This window comes from Puma concolor, chromosome E2 (genome assembly GCF_028749965.1).
Source record: "Puma concolor isolate L17-30 chromosome E2, mPumCon1.1.hap2, whole genome shotgun sequence".
NCBI lineage: Eukaryota > Metazoa > Chordata > Mammalia > Carnivora > Felidae > Puma > Puma concolor.
The window spans coordinates 44,743,467-44,770,468 of record NC_141681.1 but is presented as its reverse complement, the minus strand read 5'-3'; the positions used below and the strand labels follow the sequence as shown (position 1 = coordinate 44,770,468).

General features: G+C 56.0%; 2 protein-coding genes across 2 annotated transcripts; one reads left to right on the top strand and one right to left on the bottom strand.

Moving 5' to 3' along the window:
• Positions 1-164: 164 nt before the first annotated feature.
• Positions 165-10,179, bottom strand: GAPDHS (glyceraldehyde-3-phosphate dehydrogenase, spermatogenic). Its single transcript, XM_025914560.2, has 11 exons — positions 10,038-10,179; positions 7,126-7,294; positions 6,297-6,393; positions 6,008-6,114; positions 3,053-3,143; positions 2,842-2,960; positions 2,391-2,472; positions 1,932-2,083; positions 1,606-1,768; positions 445-542; positions 165-355 (listed from the first exon to the last, which is right to left on the bottom strand). Exons 1-11 carry the CDS (start codon positions 10,102-10,104, stop codon positions 283-285), a joined length of 1,218 nt encoding a protein of 405 aa, XP_025770345.2. The 5' UTR covers positions 10,105-10,179; the 3' UTR covers positions 165-282.
• Positions 10,180-14,823: 4,644 nt separating this feature from the next.
• On the top strand, positions 14,824-19,531 carry SBSN (suprabasin). The gene is made up of 4 exons (XM_086690912.1): positions 14,824-17,058; positions 18,314-18,379; positions 18,475-18,519; positions 19,353-19,531. Exons 1-4 carry the CDS (start codon positions 14,872-14,874, stop codon positions 19,374-19,376), a joined length of 2,322 nt encoding a protein of 773 aa, XP_086547038.1. The 5' UTR covers positions 14,824-14,871; the 3' UTR covers positions 19,377-19,531.
• Positions 19,532-27,002: the final 7,471 nt, after the last annotated feature.

The window sequence follows — 27,002 nt, the reverse complement described above, 5'->3', positions numbered from 1 at the left end:
ACGGCCCGCGCCGGGCGCCGGGAGCCTGCGCGGCCCCAGTGCGCCGGCGCGGAGCCAGGTGGGGCGGCGAGGTGTGGTCCCCCCGCGGGCACCGGCGGAGCGCGTTTGAGTGCGGGGCGCGCCGCGACCCCGCAGTGACCGGCGCAGAGACACGGGCGCGACAGTGAGCACTCTGCGTTTTTATTTCACAACTGGGCGCCTTCCTTCTTCGGGGAAGGCGGCAACGGGAGGTACGGGTTCCGGCCCCGGAGCCCAGGGGAACAGAAGAGGGGTCGTCTTGCTTCACCCGTCTCGGCTGAACATGTAGAGGAGCAGGTCCACCACCCGGTGACTGTAGCCGTATTCGTTGTCGTACCTGGGGAGGGAGGAGGCGGGTCAGGGTATTCCTCTCGACCACTCCCGCTCTCCCCCCGCCCCCAATCTCTCGGACTCCTTCCCCCTCACCAGGAAATGAGCTTCACGAAGTTGTCGTTGAGCGCGATGCCGGCGTTGGCATCGAAGATGGACGAGTGGGTATTGCTCACAAAGTCCGTGGAGACAACCTGGGCGTTCGAATTTCAAGATAAAGTGTGGGTCGCCGAGCAAGGACCTCCAGGAGCCCAGGCTCCGACTCTTAGGCACATTGGCCATCCATTCATTTGCAATATCTGGTGGAGCCCTGCTGTGTCCGGGTTCTGGGAACGGTATGAGGAAGGCATACTGGGGCTTTGCCTGCTGGGGGTGGCCAAAGGACTAAGAAGGCGAACACCCTCATGCTGCACCATAAACATGACTTCCTGGTAACGATGCGGGCACTCAGAGCGGGCCAGCACGCAGGCCCTCTCTGAGGGGAGGTGGTCAGGCTGGGTCTGGATGTCTAGGAGCATCTGGTCAACTCAGGCCCTCAGCAGTGCCTGAGGTGGAAGGAGCTACAACACAGAGGCCCTGAGGCCTTGGGCCTTGTGTGGTGTTAAGGCCACAGAGGAAGGTGTTCAGCAGTGGGGGGATGTGATCCGATTTGTTTAAAACGAGATCCCGGTGGCTGTGTGAGAGTGGACCTATAGGAACTAAAGCACAGAGGCAGCACCAAAGGTGGGTGTACAGAGATGGCATGACGGGAGCAAAGGGATGGTGACATCCTTTCTTCACAGGGAGGCCACCCGGCCATGGCCTGTCCCAAGTAAGCGTTGAAAAATGGGAGCCATTGTCTTGTTCACTAAGCATGTATCGAGCACCTGCTGTGTGCCAGGCCCCGGGAAGATGGCTGGGGCCACGGAGGTGAAAAGATAGTCCCAAAGTCCCTGCTTTCTTGTGCACGTGCTAGCAGTGCCAATAGTGACTATGAAATGAAATTTCAGGTAAGGGAAAGGGCCAGAAAGAGATTATCTTATTGAGGACAGAAATTGACGTAGAGACTCGGAAGTGACGGCAGACTATGTGGCCACCTGGAAGAAGAGCTATCCAGACCACAGGAATAGCAAGTGCAAAGGCCCTGAGGCAGGGACAGCAGACCTTCCCAGCCCTGCAGTCTCTCTCTTGATACATTGTGAGCAGCTCTTTGGCAAGTGGACAATCACATTTCCTCCTCAGAGGGCTCCTCCCAGGGTCCCCCTCCTCAGCCCCTACCTCATCCTCGGTGTAGGCAAGGATGCCAGCCATGGGCCCCTTGGCTGCTGCTTTTATGGCATCTTTGATGGCCTTGTATGAGGTAGGCTGGGCCAGGCGGCAGGTCAGGTCCACAACAGATACATCTGGGGTTGGCACCCGGAACGCCATTCCCGTCAGCTTCCTGGAGAATCCCACATTAGGGGTGGGAGTCAGAACCCAGGGACTTTTCTGTCCATTCCTCGTTGTCTCTGCTTTCCCCTCAGTGGACACCTCAAAGATTGGGAGCCAGTCCAGTCCTCCTGGGTGCACCCCCTGACCCTGGTTGTAACTTTCTGCCCTCATACCCGCTGAGGGATGGGATGACTTTGCCCACGGCCTTGGCAGCCCCTGTGGAGGCTGGGATGATGTTCTGGTGGGCACCCCGTCCATCTCTCCAGGCCTTCTTTGATGGCCCGTCCACTGTCTTCTGGGTGGCAGTGTAGGAATGAACTGTGGTCTTGGGAGAGGAAGAGGGCTGAGTTGTTGAGGCCTTCTCCTAAACTCCATGCCTCTTTTTCCCAGGCCTGAGGTTCTAACCCAGGTGTGGAGACTGGTGTGGCCACCACCAGAGACCACAGGAGGGCCACATGCAGGCCAGGGTCCAGCCTTGTCTGCAAGTTGCACGGTGTTTAAGAGACTTTACCACCTGGCTCCTCCTCCCGAAACCAGTCTCTCCCTTTTACCACCACACACTAAGCAAGTCCTGGGAGGAAGGTGTAGAGTTTCCCTGCCATCCCTCCTGCTCCAGCCCCTCTCCAACTCACCATCAGCCCTTCCACAATCCCAAATCGCTCATGGATGACCTTGGCAAGGGGGGCCAGGCAGTTGGTGGTGCAGGATGCATTGCTGAAACGGCCCAGGTGTGCAAGGGCACCGTGAGGTGAGGCCCAGAGCCAGCACTACCCCCCTCACCTCTCAGTTTATGCACACAGGCCTGGTTTTGTGAAAGTCAGGATGGGGATGAGAGAGATCACTGGGGGTGCCTTCAGGCTGAAGGAGGCACCACAAGTGTGGCCGGAGAAGCTCCCCAAGCATGTTCCCCAGGAGCCGTGCCGTTCTAACAGTCTCAGGGTAATGTTAATGTGATGGTTGTTAAGGCTTTGGGAAGGGAGATGTGAAAGCACCAGGGGGCTATTGGGAGTAGGGGTGAAGAGGGTGAGGCTGGCACGTCCTCTGGGTGCCACCCACATGCTTCAGAATGTTGCTGCCCGTTACCTGACAATTTTCATGGAGCCAGGGTTATAGTTCGTCTCGTTTACCCCCATGACAAACATGGGCGCGTCTGGTGACGGTGCACAGATTACCACACGCGTGGCACCTGCCTCAATGTGGTTCTAGAGAAGGAGCACAGATGTCAGGAGGTGCTTCAAATGTCACCCCCCCCCCCACCCACCCAGCCAGCCCTAGGCACCTGTCCCCCACTTACCGAAGTTTCCTCTAACGACAGGTACACACCCGTGGACTCCACCACAAAGGGGCTCCCAACAGACTTCCAGGGGATATCTCTGGGCTGCTTGCTGTGGAGGGTGGCAGCGCTGGAGTCAGTCTTTTGCTGCATGGCCTTGCCTTCACAGTCATGGCCTGCACTGTTCAAAAGGCTGACCAGACACCTTCCTGCCTGGCCTGCAACTGTCTTTTTCCCCCACCCTAGCTTTTTCCCCCACCCTAGCTGTCCCAGTGGATTTGATCCTGCTGGTTTTGCCTTTCATCACTAACCCTGCCTTGCGGGCCTCTTTTCTTGACTCCACCCCGCCTGCTATGCCTGGGTCCAAGCTGCCACCTTCCTGACTTAAGCCTCAACGCCCCCAGGGGGGCCATCCCTGACTGCTCCCAGCCAGGTCAGGTCCATTCTACATATGCTGCCCAAAATGTGGGCCCCGGCAGGGTGAGGCCTGCCCCGCCGCTTCCGGTCCCCAGCCCTGACAACCTCCCCACAGCCCTCCTAGTCCCTTGTCCTCCACCGAGAGCCCGGTGCGAGAGGCTGGGCAAGTCTCTAAAGACACTCTCCATCCCTGAGAACAGATCCCAGGGGAGAACTGAAGCCTGAGGTGGCCCTGGGGCCTGCAGTGACTAGTGGTTTACATTAGAAAGTAGAGGAGATTCTGTTTGCTGTTTGAGAAGCTCACATTTCCACTTGATAGCCAATGTTTGTATTTGAAACATCAGACACCTAGTGTTTGCTGTCTTCTACTTGGCTTTAGCCAAGCAGCGATAAGTGAATAAACCGTATACTGGTTTTTTCTCTTCACGGGGTTTATCACAACAGTGATATTTTCTTCTGCGGTTATTTGTCAGCATCTGTTTTGTCTTCTAGACCACTCTGTGCCACTGAGCCTGCACCCTGTAGAGGGTTTCAGTGTTGGTGGGGGTTTTTTTGTTAACCAATATACACGCCTGCCACATACCCATGTTCTGAGTGCTCTACCTTATCGAACTCCTTTAACCCTGGCGACCTGAGGAGTAGGCACTGTTACTGGCATTTTTCAGAGGAGCCTGCACCTGGGCAGAGGGGAGGAGAGTAGCAGGCAGAGCCGGCTGAGAGGGCAGGCGGGCTGGCCCTGGATGCACTGTGAGAATGGAACAAGCGAACGAACAAGCTGCTTCCCATCTCCCTGGACCGCCACACATGGTTCTCTCCGGTCATCTGTTCTGTCAGGGTGCGCTTTTCATCATCTGGCCCAACTAGTTCTTCTCTGCTGCCCCCTTTTTCCTGCCTTCCAAGTTGCGGTGGAGAGGGGAGCACTTCATATTCCTCTGCCGTTGCTGAATTGGCATCTCAGGAGACTCCAGCTCCTTTTCTAGGCTGTCACTGGCCCTGCCCTCCTGCCCAGAGGGCTGTTTTGAGGATTCCATTCATTCTTCAAGGAAGTAGAGTCTACCCAGGGCTAGGGCCTGCGTCTGCGGTGCCAAAGCCGTAATGGCGACACAAAGCAAGAGGGCCCTCCCTGCGAGATGACTGTGGCTTTGTGGGAAAACACCCTTCCCAGTGTCCCCCCACACCTGTTAACTTCGGTCGTACTCCCCACTACTGCTGTGGTGGGTATGATCATCATCCCCAGCAGATACCGTAGGAAACAGGCTAGGACATTTCAGTCTCTTGCCCAAGGTCACCCAGCTAGGAAGGGGTGAAGCGAGGGTAAAACACACAAACCACATGGCTGGTGCCGAGTGCCCGAAGAACATCCACAGTGCAGTGACAAAAGCGGGCGGACAGGGAAGAGCTGCTGGAGTCACCAAGGCAGGCAGCACCTGAGTGCTGGGCGCACACCGAGGGGACAGATGGGATGGGGAAGGCAGGGAGAGTGCCCCAGGTGGCAGGAGCGCCAGGCTGAGCAAGGAAAGGACACGGGATGTCTGAGCAGTGACTGCTGTGCCGGAATTGTGTTAGGGGTTAAGATTCCAAACTTGGCTCAGGCAGCTTATATACTCAGGGGCTCTCCAGTCCCGCCCCCACCCACCGTCCTGGTCATCCTGCTCGCACCCAGCCCTGAGTGCCTCGTCACCAGCCCTCCTGCCCCCAGGCCTCCTGCCCTGCGCGCATAGACACCGAGGTGCTGGGAGTGGCTGGGCTGTCTCAAGCGGCAGCAGGGCCAGTTGTGGCTGCTAATTTACATTAGAAAGATAAAGAACGGTTACGGTTTCCCCTTTTATAAATTTTTAAATTTTTTGTTATCTTGAAAGTGTTTATATTTGAAAGCATATTAAATATCTAACATTACTGCTTTTGATTTACAGATCTAAACATATCTTTCAGTGGCAGGAAGGGTACTGATGTCAGTGTGAACCACGTGAAATGGGTACTAAGGAGTCAGCATTGCCCAGGTGTAAGAGGGTCCCAAGAGGTGGATGGCCGGCTTGGCTGGGATGACATGGAAAGGCAGGGGGGAGCTAAGAGTCCTGGGGGCCCCATCAGGAGCTGGGATTTTACTCATGGGGGAATGGGAAGCCATTGGAAGATTTAAGTAGGGGAGTCACCGCGTCCAGGTGATGTTTTTAAATGGCCTCTGTGGCTGCTCTGTAGGAACCAAGTGGAAGCGGTTGGCTAGGTGGTGATGCCATTTCCTGGGAAGGGAGATGAGTAGGTTTGGGGGTTGAAGGAGAATCAGAAGTTGAGTGTTAAACATCGAGTTGCTCTGCCTGTGAGAAAACATGTAAATGTGTGCTAAATAAAAAGAGTGGGTCAGCTTTCTAGATTAGTGTTTTTACACCATTTTAGGGGCCAGGGACTTCTCAGACCCCTCGAGCCCAGTACCCAGAGGCACGTGCACACACAATTTGGGGGGGGTTCCGGGCCCCACACAAGGGGCTGGACTCTCATCTGGTCATCTCTACAGCTCCTGTGTTAATCTGCTGCAGGCATGCATCACACAGCTTCCCTTACCACTGGAAGACGTTGATCTCCTGGTTGTCTACGACCAGCTGTCCGTTCCTGAATTCCACGTTCCCCTTGTACTGGCCATGGGTGGAGTCATATTTAAACATGTACACCTGTGGGAGACAGGATGGCTCCCAGTCTTGAGTGTCAAGGGTGGAGGAGCTGGCAGCCCAAGGGTGTCCCCACCCCGGTGAAGGAGCCACATGGCATCTGGGAGCCTTCCACGGAGCTCTCCCGAGCCCCCTCCCCACTCCAGTCCCACCTTCCCCAGGTCTACCGTCGGCCTGCTGCTCACCATATATTCTGGGTCAATGAATGGATCATTCACTGCCACCACCTTAACACCCTTCTCCATGCAGGCGCGTAGCACCAGGCGGCCGATGCGTCCAAATCTGTCCAGGGACAAGGGTTGTGGGGGTTGTCCTCAGAATCCTCGCCAGCAGGCAGAGGAGGGGACGGGAGAGAAGGGGATAACAGGAGGTGCACTCTAGGGTACTGGGTGGGACTCAGTCTGGGGAGAGCAGGCAAAGTGCGGCCACTGTCATCTCTTGCCCAGATGTCCTCTTCAGCCTCTTCACTGCTTCTGCTATCCATTCAGCCCGTCCCCCTATCCCTAATCTTGTAGCTGGATGGATCTTATAGAGCTTAGGTCAAATTATGTCTCATGGCTGGAAAACCTCCATGGCTCTTAATCAGTAAAACCAAATCTGGACTGCTTACCGTGGCCTGCCAGGCCCCTACCAGCTTCCCCCTGCTCCCTCCCTCCTTTTCTCCCTTGCTTGCTCCCCACCCAGTGCCAGTGTGCTTCACGCACTGACTTCCTGCTTGTTAGCCCACTGAGCTGCCCCAACCTCAGAACTGGCTACCACTACTCTCTCCAGCCTTACCGTACCCAACTTCCATGCTGTTCATGGCATGCGTCACTGAACTGTCGTGTTCCTGATTCCCACCAGAATGTGAGCCCTCTCAGGGTGCACCCCTGTACCTTCTCCCTGTATTTCTTCAGCCAGGATGGGCAGAATGAGAGCACTGATGGTGAGAAATGGGGAGATGCCTCAGGCAGCAACCAGAGGAAAGGCTGGGCCCTAAGCCTTCAGGAGCGGCTAGGGCCAGGCCTGACTCACCCATTGATGCCCACGGTCAGCTTCCGAACCACAGGGACCTTCTTAGGGGCAGGAGGCAGGGCTTCCTCCTTGACTGGCTCAGGTTTAGGCTCTGGCTCAGGCTGGGGCTCGGGCTGTGGCTCTGGCTCTGCCTCAACCTTGGGCTCAGGCGGGGGTGGTGCTCTGGTCACTGTTGAGGAGAGTGGGGACAGTGAGCTGCGCCACCATAGTGGGAGAGAATGAACCCTTTTTGCCACCCAGAACTGTTGCTGGTTCCAGGCCCCTAGTGGCCAACCACCTAGCCCACTGTTTCCCCAACCCACCTGATCCACAGAATGATCACGGGGTAGGCTTGCTTAAAATACCAATGCCTGGGGACGCCTGGGTGGCTCGGTTAAGTGTCAGACGCCTTGGTTTTCAGCTCAGGTCATGATCTCATGGTTTGTAGTTTGAGCTCTGTGTTGCTGTCAGCGCAGAGCCTGCTTGGAATTCTCTCCCTCTCTCTTTCTGCCTCTCCCTTGCTTGTTCACATGCTCTCTCTCTCTCTCTCTGAAGATAAACTTAAAAAAAAAAAAAAAAGATACGCATGCCAGGGCCTCTCCCCTAGAGATTCTAACTCATTATGCATGTATTTTTAACAATCACTTGGGAGTGATACTGTCTATGCCTCAGTTTCCTCCTCTGTAAAATGAAAATAATAGTACACTCTCCGAGAGTCACTGTGATTAAATGAGATGATATATGTGATGCTTATGATGGAGTCTAGGAGACAGTCCACATACATTAATATTTCAAAGATTATTTCCCAAACTTGTCTGATAATTGTGCCAACCCCGTGGTCCCCAAGCTGTTCTGATGATAAGAATCCCACGGTCGGCCTCTTCCTAGGGAAATCTGATTCAATAGGTCTACACTGAAGCCAAGGACTCCTGATTCTAAAAGCACTCCAGGTGATTCTTATGCTCAGAGTAGTAGGAAATACAGGTGTATCAAAACACGAAACGAATGGAAACCCACTCCAGCCTCCACCTCTCCAAACGTACACGCTCCCACTCCCATACGGCATTTGAAAACCCCTGTGTTTGGGGGTGTGCTCGCTGGGCTACAGATAAGGGCTTGAGGAGAGGCGGGGAGACGTAGAGGCCGCAGTCAGGGGGCCTGGCCGGCAGAGGGTTTCTAGCTGGGAATCAGGCCTGAATGTCAGCCCCTGCTCAGCCACCTGCGTGGCCTTGAGCACGTGAATGAGCTCTCTGGCCTGTTTCCTGGTGTTGCATCTGCACCTTCTACCTGGGGGCTGCTGTGAAGACTCAGATCTCCAGGCCCAGTAGGTGCTGACCTCAGCAGAGGGAAGAGGTTGCTACCAAGAGTACTTGTGAGGAAAGGAAGAGAGAAGAGGTTGGAGAGGCCCTGGAGGAGGAAGGTGGGTGTTGCTCTTGGCGCCAGAATCAAAGGCACCTGGGAGGTGGTGGGGCTAGGAGCCCTGGGCCAGCTGGCCTGTGGGTCTCCCTGACCTCTGCCGGCTGCCGCAGTCCATGTGGTCTGAGTCTGGACTGTGGGTCTCCAGGGGCAATACCAGTTCATGAAGGTTTTAAGAGTTTATTTATTGGTGGCAGTGACCCTGTGGCTTTGGTGACCTAGGATGTTTGCATTCCTGGGGGTTCTGCTTCCGCTATCACGAAAGAGGGAGATTCGTTCATCTGGGCTAAGAGTGGGAATCTGAGACCACTCGGCGGCCTTTCGGGAGAAAACTCGGGTGGCTCTCCTCTCCCACCTGCCCCCAGGCTTTCTCTCTCCTCCCTTCCACTCCAGGGGTGGGGTGCGTGGGCTGGAGGGAAGCTCCTGCACTAGGAAGGAAGAGCCTGAAGGAGCTTCAGTGATGAAGCATCACCTGGTAGGTGAAACAAAGGCAACAGGCGCGTGCTCTCCTAATTAAGATGACGCTCCCATTTCCTGGGTGCTGCCATGGGCTAGGTGCCGTGCTGAGCTCTCGCGGCCACCTGCTCGCTGAATGCCGTGAGGCAGGAGCGATAAGTCCGCCTCACCGAGGGGAAACCGAGGCCCGAGGTCACGGGGCGAGCGCTGAGCAGGCGGGAGGTCCGCAGCGGGTAGCAGCGGATCTGCCCCGCGCAGCTCCTCGGCGGTCCCTCCCACCGCCTCCGGCCCTGGCACCCCGGCCGCGGTCAGTACGGAGGCCCCGGAAGCAGCCGGGGGAATGCCGGTTGCCCTGTGGCAAGACCTGGGTTCATCCGGCTGGAGTGTGGGTGCACCTATGGCTGGGTGCGGTAGGGCTGGCTGCCCAATGGCTCGGAGCAGGGGCCTGGGAGTCCCAGCGCTACTATTCTGGTGCCGAGAGACCGAGGGAGGCGGCTCGCGCTCTTCCCTGCCGCTCTGAGTGGGGTCAATAAACACCCTGGTCTCACCGGCTGTTTGTGAGCTTCCAATGAGCGCACGCCTGTAACGTGCTTGGCGCGGCTCTCGCTGTGCACAGGCCGAGGAGGACAAAGCCCACCAACCCCCAAGCGGCCTTTCCGCGCTGGGCGATAAGAGCGTCCCTCCTACGTGAAACCCAGCTGGCTGAGGTTCTTCAGCCACCTGCGGCCGTTCTCAGAAATGCGCCCTCGTAGACGCGGCTCCGCCCCTGTCCCGGCCCCTGCTCCCACCGCGCGCTGGCGGCGCCACGGCCGATGGGGGCCGCTATCTGGCCCGCCGCCATCGCTATAGAAACCACTCGGCCAGCTGCGCAGGGGGTAGGGATGGAGGGAAGCGGCTCCGCGGTGGCGGAGTCGCGGGCCAGCGGCGCCGCACCCCGTCTCCTGCCCCCTCCCTCGTGGACACTGGGCGGCGGGCACGCGCGCCGCAGGGGGCTCGGGGCTGCGGGGGCTCCGGCCAGCCCTTTCTCCCGTTCCCCGGGGTCGCCCCGCTGCCTCCCTCACCCGGGCACGGCTGTCGCAGTAGCTGGACAACGGTGACGTTGGTGAGGACGATGTCGCGTTTCGACATGGCCTAAGGTTTCATTGCCTGGTCGCTCCGGGAGCTGCCGGGACGTTACTGCGGCGCGGGGGGCGCCCAAGCTAGTGGGGTGCCCAAGCTAGTGGGGTCGGAGCGTCTCGCCGTGACGTCACAGTGCCCTGTGACGTCACAGAGGAGGCGGTGCGAAGCGTGTGACGTCCGCGCGCGTGCACCGCAGCCCCCAGGCCGCCCGCCACTGACGTCTAGAATAGAATCCAACTTTTTACACTGGTCCCCAAAGCCCTGGTCTCTTTCTCTCTCTCTCTCTCTCTCTCCCTCTCCCTGGGCACACTGGCTGTGTGCTGCTCCTTGACCCTCTTCTGGTTAGTTAGCTGCCTAGCTGCGGTTTGTTTGTTTGTTTTTGCCTGGAAAGCCGTGTCCTTGCTCGGCTGCCTCTTGGTTTCCCTCCGGCGCCACCCTTTAAGAGAGGCCCTCCTGACTCCCATCTGAAGTTCTGTCCTGCCTCAATCACTACCGACCCTCGCCCTCACCCCCTCAACCCGCCTATCTCCCAGGAAGCTTTGTCCGACTTCGCTCCCTGAGGTAGATGTTCCAGTGCGCAAAACTCCATCGTTATACTCCCTACATTTTTATCTTTCTCACAGCAAATGTCTCTCCCTAAAAATCCTCTTGTTTATTCGTTTTCTTGCCGGGTGTCTCTGCCCCCTAGACTCTTGGAGGGCAGAGTGCTTGTCTACCTTCACTTTTCTATCCCACTGACTAGAGGAAGGTTTGGCACCTACAGTGCTCACTCAATAAATACCAGAGTGAATACAGAAATATTGCATCCTCACATTTCTTCTGACTCCCAATCTTAAATTTAAGTGACCGCCAAGTCAGATCCTCTCACAGCATCCCATTCTTCTTGTGGCTTTTCACATAGTTTGTCATGATCTAGTTATTAATTTATTTGCTCAATGTATCCCCTGTCGTTCACCATGGGGCCTCCGCCACCTAAAACTGTGCCAGGGCAAAGCAGCTTCTGGGACAGATGGACAGATGGCTCCTTTCCTCTAAAGCACTGGGGGTGGGGGCTTGCTTGCACATCTGTGACTCACAGGCAAGGGCCTTCACCTGCAGGGCTAGCTGACACACAGCTGTGACCAAGATTTAGGGAGTGTGGGGGTTTGGGTCAAGAGGGAGTCACCATCTCAGAGAGAGGTGTGGAAGCCAGAAGAGGCAGGATGACACCATAACCTCTTCCTTCCCCAAGCCTTCGTGGGAACTCCGTTTGCCAAGCACCTGCCATGGGACAGGGTGAAGGTGAGCTCTCCTGTTTGGATGCTTCAGGGAAGGGGAACTGAAGATAAATTGGGTGTACAGATGGGGAAATTTCAATGACTCAAGACCAAAATACAGGTATTAATGAAAAGGGGGACAAACTTAACATGTATGATGGGGGCTGTGGAAGATCACCCAAATGAAACCAGGACTGAAGAGGGGCCAGTTTTGTACAACTTTACAATGACAGATGTGGAAAGCTAGATGCAATTAAAATTTTTCTTAGAAAATATAAAGGGGTGGGGCACCTAGGTGGCTCAGTCTGTTGAATGACCGACTTCAGGTCAGGATCTCATGGTTCACAAGTTCGAGCCCTGCGTGGGGCTCTGTGCTGACAGCTCAGAGCCTGGAGCCTGCTTCGGATTCTGTGTCGTCTTCTCTCTCTGCCTCTTCCCTGGTGCGCTCTCTCTCTCTCTCTCTCTCTCTCTCTCTCTCTCTCTCTCTCTCAAATATAAACATTAAGAAAATATAAAGGATCAACAGTGGTGTAAAAAGAAATGACAAATCTGAGCCGGCCAATAACAAAAGAAGAAACAGAGTTAAGATTTATCCTCCCAAAGGCTGACCCAGATCCAGATGACTTTATGGGCAAGATCTGCTAAAGCAGAGGTTCCTGGGTGGCTCAGTCGGTTAGGTGTCAGACTTTGGCTCAGGTCATGATCTCGTGGTTTGTGAGTTCGAGCCCTATTTCGGGCTCTGTGCTGACAGCTCAGAGCCTGGAGCCTGCTTCAGATTCTGTGTCTCCCTCTCTCTCTCTCTCTGCCCCTCCCCCCACTCACACTGTATCTCTCTTTCTCTCTCTCTCTCAAAAATAAACGTTAAAAAAAATAAGAATAATTAAAAAAAGATCTGCCAAAGCCTCAGGAACAAGTGTTCGCCAGCCCTTAGGAATGGTTGCAGATCCTAACCAGAGCGGGAAGGCCCTGGGCAGGGCATGTGCTCTCTGAGGCCGTGTGTGTGCTCCCACCACTCCCTCCCGGGGACCGTTTGCTGTGACGCTGGGCCACAGAAACCTCTTTGACTTGCTTTAGAGAAGCAACAGGGCCACATGACCAAAGCCAACAGAGGACGGCAAAGGAAGGACGACTCCAGGCCAGTCTCTTATGGCGCCAGATGCCAAAGTCCTGAATCAAGTAGTGGCAAATGGGAACGGGACTGAGAAGCACTGGGGCTGCCGGGAGATGGTGGGATGGGCAGAGAGAGAGGTGGAAGGATACGATGGAGTGCATTTCAAAAGGAGAAACCCCACCTCTCAATCTTAGGGCGGATTAGGATTCTGAAGTTCACTACCCGCCCCTCCCCACCCTGCAATCTCCTGGCACGGGAAACTCCCTCATTTAGGCACCGGACAAGGCCAGAAGAGCCACACCTGAGGTTGCCCAGGGATTTGGCTTTGTCCCTGGAGCGTGAAACTGGGAGACAGATTTAATGAGTTCAAGCTTGGAGACGTGGCACGGTTTGTCGCCCTCTACAGGAGTGCCTAGAAATGGCAGAAGCCCCTGGGTCTCTGGGCCTGGGCGTCAGGACCCCGGGTGGCACCATGGGTCCTCCGAGGGGGGTGGGCCTTTGAACAGAGCTGACAACACGTGCAGATTCTCACCACACCTGGGCACCCACGCACATAACTCTGCCACCCCCGCTCACTCACACCCTGTACATTCCTTCCCGTGAGCCTTCCCACCGGGAATCCCACCTCCACCCCCTCTCTGTCTCTCCCTTTGGCATCAAAACCCAAATCTCTTTCACCCCTACACCCAACTTACCCACACACTGGCTCTCATTCTTCTGGTCTCCGCCTGCCTCTAAACTAGCCCCAGATAACGATGCTGCCACAGACCGACCAGCCACCACCTGCCCTTCCTTCTGGTGACCTTTGTCATGCCCAGGCTAGACTCCCGGCTGTTCCCCTCCAACCCCTGCCACCATGTGAACGCTTGGGGCTTTAGGCTGGGACCGAGGAGGCCCCAGGGGGAGGAGGGAAGGAAGGATGAGCCCCTGGCCTCCAGCCCAGGTTCTGGCTGACACTCTCTTGCTGCCCCCGGTCTTCGGCCCCTCCCCGTGGCTGCCTCAACCGGCTTTTCAGGAGACACTGCGTCCTGTCCCAACGCATGGCAATCAGTCCTCTGCCCTTGCCCAAGGCCTAGGAAGCAGGAGCCAAGGTTCTGTTATGAGAATGTGTCCTGGCTCCAAAATCTGTAACCCTCCCCAAGGGGCCCTATGCTGCTCTGGGGAGCCAGGCACCCCTCTCTCCAGCGCCCTCTGAGACTCGGGCTCCCTTAGCAAGCATACTTACTATGTGTACTTACATCACATACTTTTGGGGAGTGCTTCTTTTAATCCATCCACTTGTTTAGCCTGGAAATATTAACTGAACCCCAGGCAATGTTCTAAAAATTGAGGATGTAGCAGTGACCAACACAAAAGCCCTGTCCTCTGGAAGTTTACAATCTGATAGGTGATGTAGACAATATAAAAGATAATTTTGGGTCATGGTAAATACTTATAAAAATAAAAACAAAAGGATGATATCATCCAATATAACTGAGAGACAGCCAGAACCTGGGCTGGCGGCCAGGGGCTCATCCTTCTTTCCCTCCTCCCCCTGGGGCCTCCTCGGTCCCAGCCTAAAGCCCCAAACGTTCACATGGTGGCAGGGGTTGGAGGGGAACAGCCGGGAGTCTAGCCTGGGCATGACAAAGGTCACCAGAAGGAAGGGCAGGTGGTGGCTGGTCGGTCTGTGGGAAGGTTCTTGTTTTGTTTCATTTTTTGTTTTTAGAAGGCCACATTTGAGTCAAGAGCAGAATAAGGAAGAACCCACCATGTGAAGATCTGAGTCGTGCGTTGCAGACAGGGAAGACGGCAAGTGCAAAGGCCATGGAGGCAGGAATAAACCTGGTGTGTCTGAGGACCAGGGAGAAGACCCATGGGGCTGGGACGCGGTAAGTGTAGGGCAGGGGGCATCTACTGGAACAGTAAGAGCAAGGTCTGATGACTCCTTCAACTCCCTAAGAGTGCTCTCCTTCCCTTGACTGCACCTCCCATCGCCCCAGACTCTCACTACTGGGGAAACTGGATCCTTCCGTCCCCCAAGAGGAGTGAAGAGCCAGGCCTGGGTCGTGAGGATGGGGGTGCTGGAAGGTGGGGTTGGGAGAGAGGAGACCTGGACGGTGGGGGAGGAATGAAAAGAGGGGGTGGTTGGAAGGGAGGCCATCTGGGCTTTGGGGTGGAGGGCCTGAAATGGGCAAGAGGCGAAGATGCCACGTGAGTGTTCTCCATTCATGACTCACCCTCTCTTCCTCCTCCTCTTCATTGCTCAACTCAAAGCTCTCTGGGAAATACCTCCCTGACTGGGGACCAAGTCAGTGCCTCACAGGGTAATTGAGTCATGAGGGGTGGAGAAGAGGGAGGGAGGTAGAGGATAAATAGCAGCTTTGCTTCTCTGGCTCCTCTCTGCATCCTCCCCACCCTGCCAACAACATGCACCTTGCCAGTTTGCTCAGCTCCTGCTCCCTCCTACTGCTCTGGGGGGCCCTTCCTGGATGGGCGGCCAATGATGACCCCATTGAGAAGGTCATTGAAGGAATCAACCGAGGGCTGAGCAATGCAGAGAGAGAGGTGGGCAAGGCCCTGGAAGGCATCAATAATGGAATCACTCATGCTGGAAGGGAAGTGGAGAAAGTTTTTAATGGACTTAGCCACATGGGGAGCCAAGCTGGCAAAGAGCTGGACAGGGGCGTCCAGGGGCTCAACAACGGCTTGGACAAGGTAGCCCATGGGATCAACAATGGCATCGGACAAGCAGGAAAGGAAGCAGAGAAGTTTGTCCATGGGGTCAACAACGCTGCTGGACAGGTTGGGAAGGAGGCAGACAAAGTGATTCAGGGGGTCCATCATGGGGTCAACCAGGCGGGAAGCGAGGCAGGGAGGTTTGGCCAGGGGGCCCACCATACTGCTGGGCAGGCTGGGAATGAGGCGGGGAGGTTTGGCCAGGGGGTCCACCATGGGGTTAACCAGGCTGGGAAGGAGGCAGAGAAGTTTGGTCAGGGGATCCATCATGGGGTTAACCAGGCTGGGAAGGAGGCAGAGAAGTTTGGTCAGGGGATCCATCATGGGGTCAACCAGGCTGGGAAGGAGGCAGAGAAGTTTGGTCAGGGGATCCATCATGGGGTCAACCAGGCTGGGAAGGAGGCAGAGAAGTTTGGTCAGGGCATCCATCATGGGGTCAACCAGGCTGGGAAGGAGGCAGAGAAGTTTGGTCAGGGGATCCATCATGGGGTCAACCAGGCTGGGAAGGAGGCAGAGAAGTTTGGTCAGGGCATCTATCATGGGGTCAACCAGGCTGGGAAGGAGGCAGAGAAGTTTGGTCAGGGGGTACACCATGGGGTCAGCCAGGCTGGGAAGGAGGCAGAGAAGTTTGGTCAGGGGGTACACCATGGGGTCAACCAGGCTGGGAAGGAGGCAGAGAAGTTTGGTGAGGGGGTACACCATGGGGTCAGCCAGGCTGGGAAGGAGGCAGAGAAGTTTGGTCAGGGGATCCATCATGGGGTCAACCAGGCTGGGAAGGAGGCAGAGAAGTTTGGTCAGGGGATCCATCATGGGGTCAGCCAGGCTGGGAAGGAGGCAGAGAAGTTTGGTCAGGGGGTACACCATGGGGTCAACCAGGCTGGGAAGGAGGCAGAGAAGTTTGGTCAGGGGGTACACCATGGGGTCAGCCAGGCTGGGAAGGAGGCAGAGAAGTTTGGTCAGGGGGTGCACCATGGGGTCAACCAGGCTGGGAAGGAGGCAGAGAAGTTTGGTCAGGGGATCCATCATGGGGCTAACCAGGCTGGGAAGGAGGCAGAGAAGTTTGGTCAGGGGATCCATCATGGGGTTAGCCAGGCTGGGAAGGAGGCAGAGAAGTTTGGTCAGGGGATCCATCATGGGGCTAACCAGGCTGGGAAGGAGGCAGAGAAGTTTGGTCAGGGGATCCATCATGGGGCTAACCAGGCTGGGAAGGAGGCAGAGAAGTTTGGTCAGGGGATCCATCATGGGGCTAACCAGGCTGGGAAGGAGGCAGAGAAGTTTGGTCAGGGGGTGCACCATGGGGTTAGCCAGGCTGGGAAGGAGGCAGAGAAGTTTGGTCACGATGTCCATTATGTTGCAGGGCAGGCTGGGGGAGAGGGGGACAAAATAGTCCAAGGGGTCCATCCTGGAGTCAACCAGGCTGGGAAGGAGGTGGAGCAGTTTGGCCAGGGAGTCCACCATGGGGCTAATGAGGCCTGGAAGGAGGCAGACAGGTTTGGCCAGGAGGCCAACTATGCTGCAGGACAGGGTGGGAAAGAGGGAGAGAAAGTGGTCCCGGGGGTCCACCAGGGAGTCAACCAGGCTGGGAAGGAGGTGGAGCACTTTGGCCAGGGCGTTCACCATGCCGTTGAACAGGCCGGAAAGGAGGCAGACAAAGTGGTCCAAGGGGTCCACGATGGGGTCAACCAGGCCGGGAAGGAGGCAGAGAAATTTGGTCAAGGGGTCAACCACGCTGCCGGCCAGGCTGGAAAGGAAGCGGAGAAACTTGGCCAAGGTGTCCACCATGCTGCTGGCCAGGCCGGGAAGGAGGTGGACAGGTTGCAGCAGAATGTTCATAATGGGGTCAACCAAGCCGGCAAGGAGGCCAACAAGCTGCTGAATGTAGGTGAACAGGGGTGGGGAACTGGGGAGAAGGGGCTGGGGGGAGGGAAAGTTAAACCCTTGGGACATTTGGGTAGTCCATGTAGCCTGGGTTCGGTGAAAGAAACTTGGGCAGCTCCATGGCCACACTCCCTCTCTGGGCTCAGCTGGTCAGATGGATCAAACCACCTCATGGCAAAGCCCTGTATCAGACAGCGTGAAAGGGGCCCAGCCCCACCTTCAGGGAGCTGCCCTCCCAGTTGAGGAGGTGTAAAGAGAGGCACACGAAGCCTCTCCTGGGGAACAGGAAGTGGTTACTGGGCCAAGATCTGTGGCAGTGCAAACAGAGTGAGTGTTGAGAAAACCCAGAGCATCAGAGGAAGCATGGGGAATGGCTTCTGGAGACAAGCCCTTTTCTGCTTCATTTTCATAACAAGCCTCTGAGGTAGGCAGGGTGAGGGTGCTGACTCCCTGATTCTCAGATAAGGAAATGGAAGCTCACTGAGGTTTTCAGGGGACTTGCCAAGGTCCTGTGGCTAGCACTCAGCAGAACGGGCACCAAGGAGGGGGCATGGGGACCAGAAGGCTGACCCCTGCCTGTCTCAATTCCCCACGCTCCAATCTCCACAAAGAATCTTTAGGACACCATCTTGAGGACTGGCCCAGACCTCGACCTTGAAGCCGACAGCCACATCGGCTGCCAGGCAGGGACCCAGGGGTGGGTGGGGAGGAAGGGACTCTGCAGAAAGTATACGGGGTGGAGGGGTGGGCTCTGGGTCAGACAGCAGTCTTCGTTGGGAGGAGGTCAGGAGGGGGAGGTTTGTTGTGGGATTCAAGGCTGACCACAGCAGCAGAGGCACTGCTGAGTATCTGGGGATAAAATTAGGACAGGGATCAACCCAAGTTAGGGATCAGGTCAGAGGGGGTAGAGCCGAGGTCGGGCTGAGGTCACACTAGGATCTGTGTGGGTTCTCTGGGTTCCCTTTCCAGTCAGGGCCTTCTCAGCAACAGGGCATGTGTTCAGTGAAATAAGAGGGAATTGGGGAAGACTAGTCAGGAGGGGGCGGACATCCTTCCAGGCTTTTCTTCTCATCTCACAGAATTCCCACAGCAACATGGGCTCTGGGTTTTCCTTCTGGACAGTGAGGGGGCAGGGGGTTAGACTATGCCTCCCACCCCAGCCCCTGCTACAGGGCAGCAGGTCAGTGGTGGAAGATGAACTTGGAACCCCTGAAGGGCTGACGGGTTATAATGACAGTCTGGGCTTCATCCACAGGGCACTCATCCAGGCGTTTCCACCGGCCAGCACGGAGGGGGCGCAACCACAACATTAACATCTGGAGTAAGTCTCCCAAGTAGCACGAGGGAGGGGAGGCCCCGCTGGGGGGGGCGGTGGGGCACGTGCTGGTGACCAACCCTCTTGTCCTTGAATTCCAGGCCTCGGTCAACAAGGCCTTCCTCAACTTTCCAGCTCTGTGGCAGGTGAGTGCCCACGTGGCTTCTACATTGTGCTCTTGGCCTCTGGAGACATAGTCACATCCCTTTCCGCTGCCCGTTCACGGACAATGTCACGGTGGACAGACTCAGCCTTGCAGAGGCCATCCATTCGACCTGTTTCCCAGCTCTGGCCTTCCCTTCCTTTGCCTGCTCTGTGTCCCTCGCCCCCTCTTCTGGCTGCTTTCCATTCCCGTGGAGGTGGACATAAACTGGCAAAACAGACTCACGGGGGGCCAGCGGGGGAGGCACTGCCGAAACCTTCCCCTCCCTGTGCCCAACACTTCTCACCAGCTTTCCTCCCTCAATACACTGTGAGTCCTTCTGCTGCCTTACAGCCATATGCCGGTGGGAGGCGGGGGGAGCCTGTCGCTCTGTCCATTGCCTGGCTGATAGGCACCCCCTCGCCCCCCAGTATAAAGGCTCCCGTGGGACCCTGCTCCCTACTCTGGGCCCAAAGCAAAGTCCTAGCTCTTCTCTTTGCAATTAGTACCTGAGCCGCAAGAGACTGGGGCATACGGATGAGGGTGGGAACAGCCCCAAGGCACACCCTTGTTTATTCCTGGGCCGTGGGGGTGGCAGGGGATCCTCTGAGGCAAAACGGAGGAGGCCCCTGGGCTCCCACAGAGGCCCCTGGCACCTCTGCCTGGGAGGGCTGGCTCCCTATTCTTCCTGAATCTGGGAGTCTAGGACATAAGCAAGTCCGAGGTCAGAGAAGCTAGTGTCAACGTCCCTCTCATTTTCTAGGGGGCTGAGGACAGAGGCCTTGGTCCCCTCAGGGCTGCGTTCCCTGCATTCACTCCCTCTCTCCTCTCTTCCAGAGCGTCATCGCCATCATTCCCTAAACTGATGCACTGGCCTTACTCAGCAGACTGACTTTCCTGTTGTCATACTAGCTGACAGGACCTGGAGGAGCTGGGGGTGGGGGGACAGATCTCCTGAGTCTCGCAAGGGGTCTGTACTGGGATTTGTGAATAAATACGACGCGCTTTTACTCTCATCATGGTCCGCCGTGCTCCCCGAGGAGGGGTTGGTTGAGGGGAGGGGGGAGGATTCTCTTTTCTTGCTACTTTGCTGAAGGAGCTCGGGGGGGGGGGGGGGGGCGGTGACACACAGCGGGGCTGAGCTGGAGACGTCGTCGGGCTGGTCAGATGCAAGAGGGCACTCGGAGGGAGGAGCCATGCCTCGCTGGCGTGCAGCATCGCGCATGCTCAGCACTGAGAGGAGCATCCGGGCCGAAAAAGCGGGCAGTGGGGGAGGAAGCACGAGGAAGAGAGTGGCGGGAACCTAGTGCAGCCCCAGGGAGTGGCGTCCTCATTGGGGGGTGTGGCCCGGAAGGAATAACAAGGACAACTTGTATTTGTTGTGCATTGCTGGGCTCCCTGCTGGGTGCGTGACCTCACTAGGTAAGAGGTTCTGTTATGGCCCCTTTTACTAGAGAAGCACATGGAGGCTCCCGCAGGTTAAGAAACATGGCCAAGGTCACATAGGAAGTGGAGGAGAAACAAGAGCTACAAAGCATGTTCTGAAAATAGTCTTTTCCTGTTTGGCACCCGTGTGTGTCAGGGGGTGGGGTGGGGGGCATCCGTGCAAAGGAGAGAGGGAGGAGTTGCGTGTGGGAGATGCTTGCACGGGGAGGAGGACCAAAGGCTCAGGTGGCAGGCACACCGATGACAGGAGGGCGGGCCTCTTTACAAGACGTGACCGGTGACGCGGAAGGCCTGGCTTTCGGATGTGCGGTAGCAGCTACTGCTTACTAAGCACTTACTAGGTTCCAGTACTGTGTGAAGAGCTAGAACCATTTAAGCCTCTCACAACCCAAAGGCAGAAGTCCTCTTGCGATGCCCATTGTGTGGATGAGGAAACGGAGGCTCAGCGGGGCCAGGGCCTTGGCTGTCTATTGATAGAACCTGACCTTTCCAAATTGCCGGGAAAGTCTCCAGAATGCACTGGCCTGGGTGCTGGGACACCTGCACTCCTCTTAGGATCAGATGCCCGCGGGCAGCTTCCTTTCCTTCCAGGGGCCAGAATTTCCTTCTATATGAAGGGGGGCGGGGCATCTGCAGGGGAGGATTGCAAACATGGCTTCCAGCTCCAAAATTCCATCACTTGTGGGGCCAAAAATTAGAGACAAAAATTGCCCTTGGGGAATTTACAGGCTTCCTGGGGATACAAGGCATATAAACAGAATATGAAAACAAATACAAAGCAATGCCTCGGTGAGAACTAAACGCCACACCAGGAGGGGCGGGGCCTGCATGGTGACCTTCCTGACCCTTCTGGTTAACTGCATTTTTCCGGATTTGCAGAATACCATCATTTTTATCACATAGGGTCCTTCCCTTCCCCGGCGATATTTTGATTTGAAAATATTTCAAATGTAAAGTTTTTTTTTTTTTTTTTTTTGAGTGAGAGAGTGTGAGCTGGGGAGAGCGGCAGAGGGAGACAGAAAGAGAATGTTAAAAAAAAAAAAATTTTTTTAATGTTTATTATTTATTTTAGAGAGAGAGACAGAATGTGAGCCAGGAGGGGCAGAGAGAGAGGGAGACACAGAATCCAAAGCAGGTTCCAGGCTCTGAGCTGCCAGCACAGAGCCTGATGCAGGGCTGGAACTCACAAACTGTGAGATCATGACCTGAGCCAAAGTCGGATGCCCAACTGACTGAACTACCCAGGCGCACCCCCCCCTTCCCCCCCCCCCCACACACACACGCACAGAGGATCTTAAACAGTCTTCATGCTCAGCTGGGGCCTGACGTGGGGCTTGTTGCCATGACCCTGGGATCATGGCCTGAGGCAAAATCAAGTCTGATGCTCAACCAACTGAGCCACCCAGGTGCCCCCAAGATGAAAGAATTTTATAGTGAATACCTGTGTACGTGCCTGGCCAGCTCGGTTGGTGGAGCATGTGACTCTTGATTTCGGGGTTGTGAGTTCAGGCCCCCCACACCGGGTGTGGAGCCTACTTAGAATAGTTTTTAAAAAAGCATAAATTCATTTTACTCTGATTGCTTTCTGACACATCCATCTGTCACATATCTATCCATCTAGCCACACATCAATACGATTTTTAAAAATGTTTATTTTTGAGAGAGCGCAAGTGAGCAGAGGAGGGTCAGAGAGAGAGGGGGACAGAGGACCTGAAGCGGGGTCCGTGCTGACAGCAGAGAGCCCGATGTGAGACTCAAATTCACGAACAGAGAAGCGTGCGTTCATATGACACATCTACTGAGGGTCTACTCCGTGCTGGAGCTCGTTTCATACACACTGGAGGAGTCCCTTCTGGAAAGGGCATATTCAAGGGCATCATTCTTTCCTAAAGGCAAAGCTTTCAGTGCTCTTATTTGCATGGGTCCTGAAGGTGCCAGGGATATGGGATAATCATGTGCGTGGGGAGTGTCAATCCCGAGAGGCTTCTGGGAAACAAGGGCTTCTCAGGTTTCGAAGAGGCATGGCTCACCTCGGCCTCGGCCTCGGGGCCTGGCGTGCCGTTCCCTCTGCTGGGAATATTCTCTGTGGCCCTCCCGTCCCCTGCGTTGGCTCCTCCTTACCCTTCAGGTCTCAGCTACCTCGGCCACACAAGCCACCTTTGTTAACGCTCTCTCGTGGCTCACCGATCTCCTCTTCATAGTGCTTGTGTAACCACAGTGTGTAATTACATGTCTACTCGTCTGACGTCCGTTCCCCCCAGACTGACATGTTCGAGAGGAGAGGTGGAGCCCAGGCACCAGTGGCCGGCATCTGGTAGGGGGGAGGCTACTGCCTCGAGCAGACTTAGTTTCCCTCTCGGCCATGGAACAAGTGGGGCCGGAACGAGGCGCCTGAGACAGGCAGGTGGAGGCAGGCCAGGGGGTGAGGAGAGGAGGGGCCGGTTTCTGCAGACGGGGAAGAACAGGGAGGGGAGCTTGGGCGGGACCCTCACAGCCCTCTTTTACTGGGTGCTGACTCCGGCCGTGCCGAGCGCTCACCCACATGATTCATCCCGCGCTCGCAAGCGGCCACGTGAGGCAGGTACCGTGATGGTCCCCTCCCGGACCGAGGCCACCCGGCTGGTAAGTGGCAGTGGCCCGGCTCCTAGTCAAGAGCGTCTCCTTGCTGGTGGTCGCTGCTCGCCAGGTGGCCTGCTTCCCGGGGACCCTTGGGGAGGAGGAGGGGACTACCTCAAAATAAGTCCTTTTAAAAATTAAGTTTCTTTCTTTTTTTAAATTTCTTTTTCTTTTCTCTCTTTTTTTTTAAAGTTTATTTATGTTGAGGGGAAGAGAGTGCAAGCATGGGAGGGGCAGGGAGAGAGAGAGAGGGGGAGAGAGAGAATCCCAAGCAGGCTCCACACTGTCAGCTCAGAGCCCTACCTGGGGCTCAATCCTTGGACCGTGAGATCATGACCTGAGATGAAATCAAGAGCTAGCCGCTTTTTTTTTTGAGAGGGGCAGGGGGACTGGAGAGAGAGAGACTCCCACGAGGGGCAGAGAGAGAGAGAGGGAGAGAGAGAAGTGGGGCTCACCCAAAGTGGGGCTTGAGATCACCTGATGTGGGACTTGCACTCACCAACCGTGAGATCGTGATCTGAGCTGAAGTCAGATACTTAACGGCCGAGCCACCCAGACACCCCTCTTTTTTTTAGAGAGAGAAAGGGAGAGAGCGTGTGAGCAGAGGAGAGGGGTAGAGGGAGAGAGAGAATGAGAATCTTAAGCAGGCTTCACGCTCAGTGCGGACCCCAACGTGGGGCTCGATCCCACGACCCTGGGACCATGACCTGAGAAATTAAGACCCATGAAATTCATGAAATTCATGACCCATGAAATTAAGAGTTGGACACTCAGCCGACTGAGCCACCCAGATGCGCCTAAAATTAAGTGTCTGCTTTGGGCCGTTTCAGGAGGTGCGTGTGTGCCTGTGTATGTGTCTCAAAGTTAAAGTGCCAAGAGAATATTCCAACATCAACATGCCCCACGCTAGCAAGAACACATCTTGCATTCACCTCACCCTCACGTTCCCGCCTCTTCCAGACACGGAAACCGCTGCACAGGTGGGTGAAGATCACGGCTAATAAGGCGCGGGCTTAGGATTTGCAGCTAGTCTCCAGGATAGGTGCTGTGCGCAGGCGAGCCAGTCAGATGCCAGTCTGAGGCCCAGGACACCACAGACACGCCACCCAGACCCAGGGCTTCACCTCCTCTTTCTACTGGAGTCCAGCTTCCGTCCTCCCCCCGCAGCCTCCTTCCTGGTCTCTGTCCTCACATCCTGCCCCCTGTCTCCCAGAGGGACCCCGTTAACACCGAGTCAGACCCCAGCCTTCCTCAGTCAAAACCCTCCGCTGTTTCTACCTCATTCAGAGTCAAAGTCCTCACCATGGTCCACGAATCCTCACTATCCGGGCTGGTTTCTCTTTGACTTCAACTCTTCCCACTTCCCCCTTGCTCTAGCCACAGTGGTCCTCAAATGGAGTAAGCAGGCTCCTGCCTCAGGGCCTTTGCACTGCTGTCTCTCTGCTTGGGATACTCTAGTCCCAGACATCCTCATGGCTCGCTCTCTCACCTCCTTTGGGTGTCAGCTCATAGGTCACATCTCTCAGAGCCTTTCCTGAAATGCTCCCTCTGTCTTCTCTAGTCCCTCACCCCACCGTATTCTCCTCCACTGGTGCTCACCACCCGATGTGTTTATTGTCCCACCTCCTCACAACGAATGGGAGCTCCCTGAGGAGACAGATGTAGATGATCTCCTTCCACCCTGAATCCCCCGCGCCCAGAACAGCTGTAACACACAGTAGGTACTCAATAAGGACTTAGTGAATGAATGAAGTAGTGACTTAGAGAGGACCCGCAATCAGAAGGTCCTGGACAAGAGGTCGGGCGTGTCGGATTTGCGGATGTGATGAGGTACAAGAGCAAAGGAGGCTTGGTGACGTAGGAGAAAAAGCTGTTTGGAGTCAGACAGACCTGGGTCGAATTCGGACAGCCCCATTTTGCCATGATCCTTTCTCAAATACGCTACTAGGGGTGTGTTTACCAGCCCCGGGCCTCAGTTACCTCACCTGCAAAATGGGAATAATGCCCATCCCCCACGGTGGTGATAAGAGGTAAGTGAGATTGTGCACGTGGAGGCACTCGGGTTTCTATTTGGTTCACAACAGGTTCTTTCATAAATATGCCTTCAGACGGTGTCAGGTGGCTTCTCTGGCCCAGAGATGTCTGAAGGTAGTTTTCCCCAGCAGGTAGAACATGGGACTGCATGGGAGAAATTTAGGTGGTTCATGAACATGGCTTTGAATAAGTCTGAACCGCACAGTGAGAGACGTACCCTTTTCTCACTTTTCTCCGAAGCTTTCTGATTATGTTAAAGAGGAAGGCTCACTTTCTGTGCTGGCGTTCCTTGACCTCCCTCATACTTGCTAATCTCCTCTTTTATTTTTTTTTTTAATGTTTATTTATTTATTTTGAGAGAGAGAGAGAGAAAGCAGGGGAGGGGCAGAGAGGGGGGGGCATCCCAAACAGGCTCCATGCTGTTAGTGCAGAGCCTGATGCAGGGCTGAACCGTGAGATCATGACCCGAGTGGAGATCGAGTTGGACGCTTAACCGACTGAGCCGCCCTGGTGCCCCGCTAATCTCCTTTCTTAACAAAGGACGAACCGAAGCTGCAGCCAGCTACAATGTAACACCACTGTTTGCTTCTCACCCTGTTTTCTGGTACTATCTGTCTATGGGTAAGCGATCCTGTCTTTCCTCCTACAGAAGCGACATACAATACACTTAAGAAAGTAAGCTGGCTTAAGGAAAAATATCAGTAATAGAGCTAGGATGGAGGGCGGATACATGCCACTGTGAGGGTGGCGTCCCAGGAGGGAAGTGTGGGAGGGAGTCTCTGAGTCAGGGAGTGTGCCGACTCCAGCCCCACGGTCCTGCCCTTGGAAATGGAAGCAGCAGGCTCAGGGGCCGAGGTGTCCATCGGCCATCAGCCATCCGCGATCCGGAGGCCTCAGATTTACTCCAGCTCCCTGCCCCCCCCCCCCCCCCCCCACGAGGCCCCGGGGCAAAATCACAGCCAATTCTATCCAGATGAGAATGAAGGTTTTGACAGGCAAGGGGGAGGTCTGAGACAGATGATGACAGAAAGTGCTGGCAGCAGGGCAGGCCTGGGCTTGGCTCTGACCCTACCCCACGCCCACCCCACACACCCACCGCTCCCCCCTGAGCCCCAGATTCTCGGTCTCTACATGGGGTTACAGTGAGACCAGCTCCCAGGGCTGTGTGAGCCTTGAAGTGCTTAATCCAGCACCGGGCACATAGAAGGCCCTTGACAAACTGAAGTTGCCATGGTGATTATATTGTTATTCCCACTGCCACCATTATGATTATCATTAAACAGAGGTAATGACAACAGGTAGGGCTGCCCGGGACAGACCGGGACCGTGTTTACACGGTGAGAGGATGTTACAAGGTGGGGTGCGGGTGCTGGGGTGGAGAGAGACTGACTGAGAGGCATTGAGAAAGGCGGATGGAAACCGGCCCCTCCTAACTCGGTGATGAGTCCCAGTGATACAAGGCCAGGGACAAGTGGGAGGACCCCGGGCCCTGGGAGCAGAGAGGCGGCCCCGGGTGCTACTAAACCGGGGTGAGAGGGCAAGACGCCCAAACTCTGTGTCCTGAGCCCAGATGTGGGGGGTGGGGGGCCCTCACGCCGACCCCTCCTCCCTTGCAGCCCAGGCCCGGCGGAGACAGGGGTGGGTGGGGCGAGCAGCAGTCCGGGCCTCCCAGGAGGCTGTGAGCTCACACACGTGCCCCCAGTGGGCCAGGTAAACAGGATGGGTGCCCGGGTCAGCTGCTGCCTCCCACTCATTCCCTGGGGGTGGCTGGCCCGCCCAGCTCCCCTGCTCCGCACCCAGCTTTCTCAGCCAAGAGCAGCCCGAGTGCTGAGACGCCCCGGTGACCGCTCTGGGGCTGGCCACTTCCTTCCCCGGCACCCGGGGTCCCCACTGAGGGCAGTCTCACAGCTCCCAGGCCCTCTGCGGGCTGGAAGGTATGGGAGAAGGTGAGGTCAGTCACCTTTAGGTGACAGTATGGGCGGGAAGACAGATGGGAGAGACAAAGGCCACCAAAACCAAGGCAGCAAGGCCAAGAAAGGGCACCTGCCTCTCATCCTGGTGCCCCTGACCCGGGCTGGCTTCCACCTAGCGGGTCCCGCCCCACTGGGTTCCTACGCTGGCCTCCCTGGTTGGGTCCTGCCTGTGGTTCCTCTCTCCTAAGTCCCCTCCATCCCACCACCTCTAGGAGACACCAACCACCTGTCTCCTCGGATGCCCCCATCCCCACCCTGCGCCCCAAATTCCTAAGGTTGGGAAATCGGAACGCTTTTGCACCTGCCTCATCCCATGTCTCCCTCCCTCCCTGATGCTTGGGCTCCCTCTCTGTTTCAACACAGATTCTCGGACTCACAATTACAGCTCATTACCCTATCGGTGGCTGGCCCTGAGTCA